This window comes from Neoarius graeffei, chromosome 21 (assembly GCF_027579695.1).
Source record: "Neoarius graeffei isolate fNeoGra1 chromosome 21, fNeoGra1.pri, whole genome shotgun sequence".
Taxonomy (NCBI): Eukaryota; Metazoa; Chordata; class Actinopteri; order Siluriformes; family Ariidae; genus Neoarius; species Neoarius graeffei.
The window spans coordinates 9,936,787-9,949,669 of record NC_083589.1 but is presented as its reverse complement, the minus strand read 5'-3'; the positions used below and the strand labels follow the sequence as shown (position 1 = coordinate 9,949,669).

Below are 12,883 nucleotides of genomic sequence, written 5' to 3'. Positions count from 1 at the left end.
GGTCTCTGCGTGTGAAATGCTGAGTCACTCTGACAGCACCAGGCATCTTTATACTGACACACAGATGAGTCGAGTGAATCAGTTGCATGTTTTTAGTTCTAAAAATGTAAATAAGGAGTAACCGTCAAAAAAAATGAGTTCATTGCAATTAGAGTAGAAAATATACTCTGACCTCTTGGTTTTAGTCGCAGTGCTGTGTGTGTGTGTGTGTGTGTGTGTGTGTAAAACAGGCTGACTGACTAGTGGGTAAATTTAGAGGCCTTGGAAAATTGCCCTTGGCTTCCAGCGGGTGTCGTCTCGAGGCCAAACGCTGCTTATCTATTCTCGATGTTCTGCGACTGTTGGCACGACTTTGTATCTTCCTTCAACTCTGTGTGAGAATTTAAAGGGTTTAAATGAGCAACAGGACGGCCAACAGAACGTTTTCAAGTCATGACCGAGGTCAGCTTCAGGAATAGTCATGAACCGTAGTGCATTACTTCCTGGGCGATGATGTTCCTGACAGGAGGAATGGGTAACACCTGATCCGTGACGCACGACAGCACATTATAGTAGCTGCTAACAGGCATGTGACTGCCTTCACCATGCGCGCTGACACTCTGTAAAGCACCACTAATCTTCTGCTCCATGACTCACATTATCGTTTCTTCACTGTGTTCATCACTCTCCTTGTTCAATAACTAACTGTGTAAATATGTCTGTAAATCGGGGAACAGAAACAGGCTTGTGTATGGATGTGTACCGTACAGAAATGATTCCTGAGCAAACAAATAAAATGTGATGAGTAAGTGAGATTTACTGACTGACTGTTCAGTGGGATGTGATGGTGCAGGCTGGTTCAAAGCAGAAAGGAAGTGAACACCCAATAGAGCAGCCTGTGTCAGTAAATTTACCACAGGAGCTCATGCTGAAGTGGGAACTGGGTCATTTTCAACCTTCATACATTCGAGCTACAAAGTGGAAAGAAAACAGGGACATTCACAATTTGTTGGGGAAAAAGCGAGCCAGCTAACTGTGAGGAGTGACGTATATCTACAGTTGTGGTCAGAAGTTTACATCCAGTGGCATGAATGTCATCTTGGATATGATTGTCATGGCAATATTTGGGCTTTCAATGAGTTCTCTGAACTGTTCGTTTTCTGTGGCGAAATGATTGTGCAACATATTTCTTTAATAGAAAAAAAAACCTCATGAATTTGGTGCAGAAGTTTTAATTTATCTTGGGTTTTCTGAAATCAATACAGGATCAAAAATTTACATATACTCACTTAGATTATTAATTCAGAGGTGCTGAAACTTCCAAAATGTCTCTTGTCTTGCCAAGGCCGAGGTCTCTTAACTTCCTGTTAGGGCTCATGATTGACTGCAACTGGTAGCTTCTCCGTGCCTTCATAAAAAGGGTTTGTTTACAGCACTCATTGGAAAGGAGCTCAGTGCAGATCTGAGAAAGAGGATTGCAAATGTACACAACTCCAGAATGTCTCCTGGATCCATTTCTAAACAACTGCAAATTCCAAGATCAGTTCAAACAATTGTATGTAAGTTATTATAGGTGTAGTCACTTTGCCAAGCCACTTTGCTTGGCAAACTGTCACCCTCAGCTGAAAGGAAATTGGTTCGGATGGTCAGGAACAACCCAGGAACCACCATGGCACAGCCCTGGCATGAACTGGAAGCTGATGGATCACTGTCCACAGTTCAGATCACCATGGACTAAGAGGCTGCTATCCAAGAAGTAACCCCCTGCTCCAAAATTGACACCTTCAAGCTTTACTAAAGTTAGAAGCTGACCACACGGACAAAGAAAAAGCCTTCTGGAGGAAAACTGTATGGTCAGATGAGCCAAAGATTGAGTTGTTTGGCCACAATGACCACCATGTACAGAGGGACACTGTACCAGCTGGTGGTGGTGGTAGGATCATCATGCTCTGGGGCTGTTTTGCTGCCAGTGGAACTGGTTCATTGCACAAAGTGGATGGAATAATGAAGGAGGAGGACTACCTCAGAATTCTTCAGCATAACTTCAAACCATTGGAAACTTGAACATGATTGGGAGTCACAACAGGACAATGAATCCAAACGCGCATCAGAGCTGGTTGTGGAGGAAAAAGCAGGCTGACATTAAGCTTAAAAACAAGTCCTGACTTCAACCCTATTGAAAATATACAGACCGTGCTTACAGTATAAGTCGAGTCCATGCCAAGAAAAAAAAAACCAAAAAACAAAATTAATTGAACTCTACCAATTCTACCATGAAGAGTCATGAAATATCTAACCAGAATTCTGCCAGAAGCTTGTTCATGGTAAACAAAAAATGTTTGGTTAAGGTGAATCTTGCGAAGAGACATTTTACCAAATATTCGGTGTGCTGTATGTAAATGTTTGACCCTGTATGTATACTTCTGACCCTGTGTTGATTTCAGAAAACCCAAAGAAAATTGTGCACTGAATTCTAGGGGTTCATTTTAATTTAAGCTGTATGCTGTACAATCATTCCGCCACAGAAGAAGAACAGTTCAGAGAAATCATTGAAAGCCCAAATATTGCCATGACACTCCTATCCGAGATGACATTCATGTCACTGTATGTAAACTTCTGACCACAACTGTATCTGCCTTCTCAAAACACGGAACTGGAGAGTCAGTGTTTGAACAAGAGAATGTCTGTCTGTCTGATTTGATCGAAAGTAAATGTACTGAATATAAACCTGTGTATTTACAGTTGAAATCCTTTAAAGGTACAAAGCGTCACTTTACAGTTCATGCTGTGAACAGCCGTGTTGATCTGAGGTCACTTGGTGAACTGTGGGTTAAGGGGAACATGCTGAGTTCAGGAGGAGTTTTCTTTAGGTTTTTTGTTTTTTTTCATGGTTGGAGCACATTACGAGTTGAATGGAGTAACCCCAGTTTAAGATTTTCATAGCAAGCCCATAAATACTGATACAATCACACATCATTACTCATGCAGGAATAATAAAAATTATAATGACGTGTGTAGTGTCTCTCACACTCAAGAATGCTTTAACCTTTGAGCACCATGGATACACACGACGTACTTGTGCAGAAATCATACATACACGTGCTCCAGCTTTGTTGTTCTACAAATTGTAGAGCGTAATACACTTGGAATAAAACTTAATACCAATCTAAAGACAAGATCACGTCTATGATGTACTTCCAAGTCCATCAGCTCTCCTCATGTCTCCTCCCACAGACTATCCTGGTTCAGATCTGGTATCCCATCACAGTTGCAACTAACTCCCGTGAGCAGAAGAAGATCCTGGCCAAGCATCTCCTGGAAACCTCAGGATCTTTGGAGGGACTGGAGTACAAGCTGCATGACTTTGGCTACAGAGGAGTTTCATCACAGGAGGTGAATCAGAAGATCTTTGGCCATGCTATCGTAACACTCTTCAACCGCTCCCATTCAAATAAAGGATTGTGCGTAAGCAGAGAAATCTGTTCTTGGTTCTAGACTGCAGGTATCGGTGCATCGGCCCACTTGGTAAACTTCAAAGGAACAGACACAGTGGCTGGGATCGGAGTTGTTAAAAAGTTCTACGGCACCAAAGACCCAGTGCCTGGATTTTCTGTACCAGCTGCAGAGCACAGGTAGGTTTGACCTGAACACAGTGTCCAGTGCGATGGAAACCCTCAGTAACAGTTTGGACTCTTTACCTGTTCAGTGTGTGTGTGTGTGCTGGATGACCAAATCATACGTCCTTAAAGGTAGACAGCCTTTCAGGTTTTTCAAGTGTAGGTCATAAAAAGAATCTTCCCTGAAGATTTTGTTGAGTGGACCGAAAGCTACTGAATTCGAATCAGACTTCCAATTTTATTATTATTTTTTTTAATCGAACAATTAATGAATTTATCTCCACGTGACCATAAATTCTCCGCTATTTTTTCCCGACCCAATTCAAGATACTACGTCATGCATCACATCATGTGGTGGGCTTTCCCCGTTTGCGCACGGCATTGTGGGATACAAATTTGAAACAGGAGAGAAAAATGAAGGACGTGAGCGTGCGAATGAAACGTGAAAGACCGACTACAGTAATGGAAAGCGAGAAAAAGAATAGACGTTATGTTGTATACGAAGGAAAGGACACGCAGGAAGTATCAAACTAATAAATATCGGTGCTCAGCGAGCACCTCGGTGTGATCAGCTGTTCGTTTAGCGACAGAATGATGGAACCGTCAGCGCACGCTCAAAGGTAAACCTGCGCATGCGCACACACACACGGACTTCCTCTGTCTGCTTGACTGCGCAAAGCGAGCGATTTTATGCACATTATTTGCTTTAATCCCCTCAAATTAAATAACTTCCCAGTCACAGAATGGCCTGATTATTTATTTATTTGAGATATTACAGAAATAAACATATCACAATGACCAAATTTCAGAGGGAACTAAATTTCACCGATTTTATGAAATCGAAAAGCCGTCTTGATTTAATACAACTTATCTGTTCAGATTTTACTGACAACAAAGCATATCTGGATTGGGCTGTATATCCACAATACTTTGCACTGCGTTTCATATTATCGTTCTTGTGTGTGTGTTTACTGATGACCGAGCTGCTGTCTGCATTGTGGACCCTTAAACTCAAGCAGTTCTATCATGAAATACATTGTGGCCTGTGCTGCCCCCTTGTGGTTCTTGTGAATTACAGCGAGAGTGAATAAGCTTTAAAACATAGCCATGGTTAGTTGCACTTAAATTATTCTGAATCGGACTGTTATAAAAGATGACTCTCCTTCAGCTTCCCTGTCTTTCCACTTTTCCCAAGCACAATCACAGCATGGGGTAAAGACCACGAGAAGGACGCCTTTGAGCACATTGTGAAGCAGTTCCCCTCGGTGCCCGTGTCTATAGTCAGCGACAGCTACGACATCTATAATGCCTGCGAGAAGATCTGGGGTGAAGACCTGAGGGAGCTGGTGGAGAAAAGGAGTGCAGATGCTCCTCTGGTCGTGCGTCCAGACTCAGGGAACCCTCTCGACACTGTACTGAAGGTAATGGAGAAATGGAACTGTGTTGTGGTCAAATGAGGCCAAACTTTTACTTCCTGTCTATCAGCATGTTTGTTTGCTGGTAATTTTGTAACGAGTATTTTACATAAAAAAAGCACACAATAATACAAATGTATGTACAACCCCAAATCAGAAGAAGTTGGGACGGTATGTTGAAACGGAAATTAAAACTTGACCTGTATTACACTCAAAACAATACAACAGCACATCATTTGCAGTTTTAACTCATGAATTTTATTTTATTTTTTTTCAAAATAAACACATTTCAGTTTTGTTTCAACACCTTTTTAAAAAAAGTTGTGACAGTAAAGGTATTTCTCACTTTTATAATGTTTCCATTCTTTCTCACAACACTTAGGGACTGAAGACACCAAGTAATGAAGTGTGTTCAGGTGTTATTTTGTCCCGTTCTTCCTGTAAACAGGTCTTAAGATCTGCAACAGTACAGGGTCATCACGGTCATATTTTTCATTTCTAAATTCCCCACACATTCTCTATTGGGGACAGAGGGGACATGCCCTCTTCTTCCACAGCCACGCCTTTGTAATGTGCAGAATGTGGTTTTGCGTTGTCTTGTTGAAATCTCCCTGGAAAAGATGTTGTTTTGAAGGCAGCAGATGTTACTCCAGAATCTCAGTGTACTTTTCAGCATTAATGCACAATCACAGAAGTGTAAGTTACATTTGCCAAGGGCACTGACACACCCTGGCTTTTGGGCTTGTTCCTGGTAACAGTCTGGATGGTCCTTTTCGTCTTCAGAGCACATGGCATCCATTTCTTCCTAAAAAGACCTGGAACACTGATTGATCTGACCACGATACATGTTTACACTGTGTGGTGGTCCATCCCAGATGCCTCCGAGCCCAGAGAAGTTGAAGGCGCTTCTGGACGCAGTTAACATAAGGCTTCCTTTTTGCACAATAAAGTTTTAACTGGTGTTTGTGGATGTAACTCTGTATTGTAGCTTGAGAAAGGCTTTCCAAAGTAATCCCAAGCCCATAAGGTTCTGTCAGCTGTAGATGAATGACGGTTCTTGATGCAGTGAGGGATCGGAGATCACAGGGGTTCAGATTAGGCTTGAGCCCTTTGCCCTTTATGCACCAAAGTTCTTCCAGATTCCTTGAATTGTTTAATGATATTATGCATCATAGAGGGTGAAATATCCAAATCCCTTCCTATCTTTCTTTGAGGAACATTGTTTTTGAACATTTCAATAATTCTCTTACGCATTTGTTGACAGACTGGAGATCCTCGTCCCATCTTTACTCCTCAAAGACTAGGCCTTTGCTGGATACCGATTTTGAAACATTACCTGTTTTAAATCACATTATTATTTAATTGTTTTACCTCATTAATAGCCCTAAATTGTCCTCGTCCCAACTTTTTCTGATTTGTGTGTGTGTGAAGCATCTCGGATGATTATTATCTGCCTTATCCGACAGGTCTTGGAGATTTTAGGCAAGAAATTTCCTCCTGTTGAGAATTCTAAGGGCTACAAGGTGCTTCCTCCCTACATTCGGGTCATTCAGGGTGATGGTGTGGACATCAATACACTGCAGGAGGTATGGCCTCTTCTTCAGGCTTCTGGACACCTAGTGTGAGCAGTGTTTGGGTTAGCTGGTGGTCATTGTTTTGTATTTGATGATGCTGTAGATAGTGGAGGGAATGAAGGAGCACAGGTGGAGCATCGAAAACATCACGTTTGGCTCAGGAGGTGCGCTGCTGCAGAAACTCACCCGAGATCTACTTAACTGCTCCTTCAAGTGCAGCTACGTGGTGACGAACGGATTGGGGGTGAGATTTCTAGTATCTAGTATGCAATAGTAAATATAAAACTCACACCTAACAAAAGAAAAAAGTCTCTTTATAAGTAAACATTTCCAGCTCCAAAAATTAATTTCTTTTCCAAATCCAATTCTAGTCTGTCATCCATTACAGCTTTAAACATGCGAGATGTTTCCTCTGATATCAATCCACCGTTCTGTTCTGCTATTTTCTGCGATCCAGTTGTGGTAGTTATTCCTTAGTATCTGCTTTATGGTGTGTGGATCTGAGCCAGGGTGTGTAAATGCTGTGGAATGTGACGTCTGAAGACGACACGAGCTTCAATTTTTGATTCTTGCATTAGTAGAGAGCCGGTGGTGTGACCTCATCAGAGGGGTCAGATGAGAGAGCTTCAGGAGGTGATGAGCCTGAGCAGCGCCGCAAGTAAAGAAGTAACCGGGTCTGGAAAATATATAGTTAATCAGATTCTGGAGTCAATAAAAGTGTTTGTTCTACTGATGTGAAGAAGGATCTGGTGTTACTGTGATGATGAATGAGAATTTGAGTCTAAAATCACGAAATTAATTCTTACACAGACAGTAAAGGTGGTGATTGTGATGAATAGGTGCAGCTCTTGGGTAGATCAGTTCAGTTTTATCCCTGCTGATGAGAGGTCTTCAATCAGGAAGTGATGTCACACAGGCAGTCGTATCTTTTGACGTCCCCCTGCAAGTGTCTACAGGAAGAAACTTGCGCTCTCGATCTGAGAATTTACAAAAAATTACTGTCAAACATTACAGGGAAAAAGTATAAAAGCAAGAGAAATATTTTTGATTGACCAAATGTACACTGCATTAAAATAAACCTATAGTATTCTCAGATTTAGGCTGAAAGGTGCGATAGTTGACGCTTTTTCTTTGTCACTCGTACAAATAACATGGACAAATAGGTAGAACATGATAAAAAATATATATATATAAAGGTTAAAACTTCGCCCTCACCACAGGGTTTGGGGGATGGGGGTGGACGGGGTGTTTGTTTGAAACCTACTTTCAGGTCCAGAAGCCTTGTTTGTGTTTGGCTGGAGCTCTTGTCAGTCATTTTAGAGACGCTCCCCTCCGTCCCTTGACTCCGCCCCATCTAGGCTTGTAACGAGCTTTTGAAGCAGTTGAATGGATTATTTTTAGCTCGGGATGCCTGCATGGCTGATTGTTGGAGCGTAGAGCTTATTACAAAGGGGAGGAAAAAAAAGAATAGCCCTCGTAAACATCCACCTAAATCATTCTGAGCAGAAATTTGCATAGGAAGAAATCTCCACCTCTTAATCAGCATTCAGATATTTTGATGTATAATCAAGTAAAATCTGCTTCGTGTTTTCTTTGCAGGTAAACGTCTTCAAAGACCCTGTAGCAGACCCCAACAAGAGGTCAAAGAAGGGTCGTCTGTCTCTGCATATGACACAGAGCGGAGATTACGTGACCCTGGAGGAGGGGAAGGGTGAGCTGGAGGAGTACGGAGAGGTACGTTCGTCCCCCTGTAATGACGTTATTATTGTGTAGCATTTAATGTGTCGAATCCTCGAATCTGGAAGTGTTGATTAATTTTCTGTAATAGCATGGCTCTGAGAGTAGTAGTAATAAAAATGGTTTATATTAATCTGCTCATTTGAATATGTTAACATCTCACACTGAATCTTTACAAGGGGTGCCAATAATTGTGGAGGGCACTGCAGATGTATTGTACAGTTGAGATCAAGTATTTACACGGAGGCTAAAGATATTCAGTCCCAATTTCTCAAAACGCCACGTTTCATGTTACCGAGTGTTTCTTTTGGTCGGTCAGTTGGGGTCAAATCTCCTTTCATGTCCGAGGCCATTTTAACACAGTCAATTAGAGACTTGTTCATTTCAGGTTTAATTGACTATATAAGAATTCCAGTGAGTCAGAGGTTTAAATGCTCCATGGTCACTGTCTCTCTGAAGCAAAGATGGATGTAATTTAATGTTGAAAAGCTTCCGATTTGCCCCTTGCTGTGATTAGGGGTTCATTGGGAGTGCACCCGTGGCTGGATGTAAGAGCCTACCTTTAGAGCCAGGCACCTTTTGGCTCTTGATACTGTAGGAAAAACCAAGTGACTTGGCCAAGACCTCAGAAAAACAATGATGGACCTCGAAAAGTCTGGTCCCTCCTTCCCAAACAACTGAAGGTACCATGAGTATCTGTACAAACTATGATATGCAAATATCGAACTCTTGGGAGCTTCCAGACACCACATCCTTCAGGAAGGAGGCACAAATTAACTCCCAGGGGAAAACAAACTTTGGTCTGTCGGCGGCGGCATCGGCTGTCCATTACTAGCGATGATGACTGCTTCATTAGGATGCACAGAAACGCAGATGGACCACGAGGCCCGCACCAGAGCCGTCCGCAGCAGCAGCATGAATGGCCCGGCTGAGCCGCTATGGAATGTCTGGCCTTGTGAGCTCTCGTACACTATTCTCCTATCCTAAAGAAGCGCCTTGTACGGTAAGCTAAGACAAACGATGTCGTGCCCCCATCATGTTGTGTCTCTGGACCTCCAGACCTGATACCAAGTGGTGCACAAAAGTGCCACAGACCTGACGGGTATTGAAGTTGCCCCACAGTGACCACTGACTTGCCGAGTGATGCCATCCACTGGCCATTTGAGTGGCTCTTCCGCATGCCATCTGGTGGTCTGCTATTGACCTTGTTGGGTTCATCTGCCACATTGCACCAAAAAGCACCCTGCTGCCAGCACCTTATTGGTGATGTACTATTTAACCCACAGCTGGAACCCAGGCAGGTGCTGCCACTCTGGGTCAGAGCGGACCTGGGAGCAACGGTGATTAAGGGGTAACTCCACTTTCCCCAATACTCAAGTCATACACAGACTTTGGTCTGAAAGGTTCAATGGAACCCCACGACAAGAAAGGAACTGCTGTACCAACGTACACTGTATGGCCAAAAGTATGTGGACATCTAACCATCATATCTAATAGGAGACCTTTGAACATCTCATTTCAGACCCATGGGCACTCATGTGGAGCTGGTGCCCCTTTGCAATCTCAAGAGCCTTCACTCTTCTGTAAAGATTTCCTACAAGACTTTGGAGGGTGTCTGTGGAAATTTGTGCTCATTCAGTCCAAAGAAATTGTGAGAACTGGCTCGAGTCTGTTCTACTTCATCCCAGAGGTGTTCAGTGGAGTTGAGGTCCAGGTTTTGTGCAGGCCACCGACGATCATCCACACCGAGCTTGCGGGACCGTGTCTTTATGAACCTCACTTTGTGCACAGGGTCACGGTCATGCTGGAACAGGAAAGGGTCTTCGTTACCCTTCACTAGCCACCCAAAGCCAGTGAGTTCTACCTCAAGTGGCAATGATGTAGAAAATAAAAACTGAAATAAATCCGTCTTATTGTGAAGTAACCTCTTATTAAACAAAAGTAGATTTCACATAGGAAATGTCTGGTGGCGTTTGAGACAAATTGAGTATGAATATCTTTAGTCGTGTGTGTGGAAACATTTTACCTCAGCTGTTTTTCTACAAGACTGTAATTTCTCAAATCTGATTATTTAATTGTTTGAGGTTCAGTATGTAGCTGCTTTGGCCAGAGTCCAGTCTCATGTCCTTGTCCGTGCTCCATTGCAGGATCTGCTGCACACAGTCTTCCATAACGGGAAGATCGTAAAGACGTACACCTTTGACGAGGTCAGAGACAATGCCAGGTTCAAGCAGAGTGAAGTCGAGGAGCTGCTTCACTGAGAGACCAAAGCTTCTTTCGTCCCATCCCAAACACACCCCCCTCCTTCCTCTCCCTCCTTTATAACTCTCAACTCCACAAGGTTGGAGATGTTTAAAAACCCCAGCACTGAAAATGAGAATGTAACAGATGAAGAATGAGTGGAAAAGGGAGAGAGAGAAACTCTCACTGTACCCTGTGTTCTGTGTTTGCAGCTGTTTTTGGTTTGTAGACTCTATAAAAGCTTCAGTGTCTTTCTTTTTTTTTTATGTTGGGTAAAAATATAAAATATTTAAATAGTCAGTTTCTCAACTGCAGGCATGAGGACCCACAGCTGTGCAGTTCTCTGCTTCCAACACACCGGACCCCAACACCTTAAGGGCTGAATAGTGGGTGTGTTGTGAGCTGAGAAACGGTGAAACTCTTCAGCTCAGTGGAGCTGAGAAACATCCTGCTGTATTTAAACTGGAAAGGGAATAGCGTATGACCAACTGGTTGGCCAGGCTGTGCTATTTTCTCAAAATAAAAATTAAAAAAAGCTGTAGATTTCTTTAGCTAGCTAGAGAGTGAGAGAAAAAGAGAGAATTCTTGCTGATTTGAACACCATGTAAATGGACCAGGTCTCTTATTTTTAATGCTATTTCTTTATGCAACTGAGATGGCTAATTTGAAAGGATGCACTTTTCCTCTTTTTTATTTTTTGGCCTTGTTCATCTTCAGTTCATTTCCCTTCCTCAGAGGAAACTATCCAAGTCCATTGCTAGATGTTGACTCATGTTGTAGAAACCTTCTGTAGTGTAAACACTGTAAAGTAGCTGCGTCTTGTTATGGGGGATTTTTTTTCTTTTTGTACAAGTACAAATGTCACTTGCCTATGTTTTCTATGACGTAGAGAACAAAAAAAATGTTGGTTTTATTATTTAATGAGAAGGATTTTAGAACGGCTTGGCTTCGGTATTTTGTATACTAACTGTTCATTTAAACTCCATAATCATTATTTTTATGACAATTAAATCTTGCCACAATTCTCACCGTAAATATCTCTATCTCGTACGATGTGGCCAATATGCCTTCCCTCTTGTATATAATGATTGTTTGTTTATTTAAAGAGAGTTGGTTGCTTAGAGGAAATACAAGTATATTGTTCTTATTTTTGTCTAATTCCCATTTTATACCAGGCAAAGAATCCATTTATTTGCTGAGATTTGTTATGGCTGAATTTGTTCAGTCAGAGAGAGTGTGTGTGTGTGTTGTGGCTCTAGATTAATTGATGATGCCTGCTCATTTTAATTTGTCTGATTAGATTTATGTACATGTTGAACGTCCCACTTTTTGTTTTCACTGAACCTACTTGGATATTTTAAACTGAACTGGCAGTGACGAAGCTGTCGGCGTATTAAAATCCCACCCCCTCTCTTTGCTCTGGTGTTTTGTTTTGTTCTTTTTCATGGAAAAGATAAATGTGAATGCATTGAAACTTCCAGCTGATATAAATACGGCTTCTTTGTTCCATCGTGTTCGGTCAAGCAGCAGCATAACATTAACATAATACTATTTGAAGGAAGAGAGAGACTGTACAAGTGGGAGTTGTAAATAAAAGGCAAGATCACATCAGTTGTAGCTTTTTTTTTGTTTTGAAAGGTGAGTGAGGGTTTAATTTAATTTCAGGGGTTAGAATTTCACACCTCCTGTACCTGTACATTCTGGCAGTTCTCTAATCAGCCAACCACGTGGCAGCAGCACAGAGCAAAGCAGACAGACAGCGCTGAAGAACATCAGGTAATGTTAACGTCAAACATCAAAATGAAGTAAAAGTCTGATCTCTGTGATTTTATAACTGTGATAAACCAAGGCTGGTTTGAGTTTTTCAGGAACTGCTGATCGGCGATTTTCACACACAACACTCCGAACCAATGATCAGACTGGAAGGATGTAGTAACTCGTATAATCACTCTTTACAACTGTGATGAGCAGAAAAGCATCTCGGCATGAAACATCCAACAGCAGGAGAGCACATCAGGTTCCCCCATGGACACATCTCTCCAGTGTGGGTGTGTCCATGATCATCTGGGGGACAGGAGAGGAACCTGATGTGCTCTTCTGCAGATCTTTGTGTATCCTTCTGTATCTCTGACCTCCTGCTCTTTCTGGCCCTGCTGTTTTTAACACACTGCATTTGCAGGATGGAGAGAAGGAATCTGAGGAATTCTCCATTAGCTCCACTTCACATGGCTAATCTTTATCGCCTCAGGTGATTAGTTCAGATGACCTACATTCACAGGTCGGTGTGGCTCAGTGAGTGCAGCCTTAAGTGAGGTGTTCG

General features: G+C 42.2%; 1 protein-coding gene and 1 long non-coding RNA gene across 3 annotated transcripts in view; one reads left to right on the top strand and one right to left on the bottom strand.

Moving 5' to 3' along the window:
• The window catches only part of nampt1 (nicotinamide phosphoribosyltransferase 1), a 34,218-nt gene extending 22,239 nt beyond the window's left edge, over positions 1–11,979 (top strand). The window contains exons 5-11 of the mRNA XM_060903840.1: positions 3,214–3,372; positions 3,475–3,611; positions 4,792–5,017; positions 6,478–6,597; positions 6,689–6,829; positions 8,185–8,319; positions 10,470–11,979. Of these exons, the coding sequence (XP_060759823.1) occupies positions 3,214–3,372; positions 3,475–3,611; positions 4,792–5,017; positions 6,478–6,597; positions 6,689–6,829; positions 8,185–8,319; positions 10,470–10,583 (1,032 nt within the window). The 3' untranslated portion in view covers positions 10,584–11,979. The remainder of the gene's footprint in view (positions 1–3,213; positions 3,373–3,474; positions 3,612–4,791; positions 5,018–6,477; positions 6,598–6,688; positions 6,830–8,184; positions 8,320–10,469) is intronic.
• Positions 5,301–12,883, bottom strand: part of LOC132870222 (uncharacterized) — a 35,478-nt gene continuing 27,895 nt past the window's right edge. The window contains exons 2-4 of one of the 2 annotated variants that reach the window (XR_009651085.1): positions 7,850–8,024; positions 7,392–7,562; positions 5,301–7,261 (exon numbers count right to left, since the gene is read on the bottom strand). This is a non-coding gene — a long non-coding RNA (uncharacterized LOC132870222). Of the gene's footprint in view, positions 7,262–7,391; positions 7,563–7,849; positions 9,768–12,883 lie in introns of those variants that run through there. The other variant, XR_009651084.1, reaches the window with a different exon arrangement.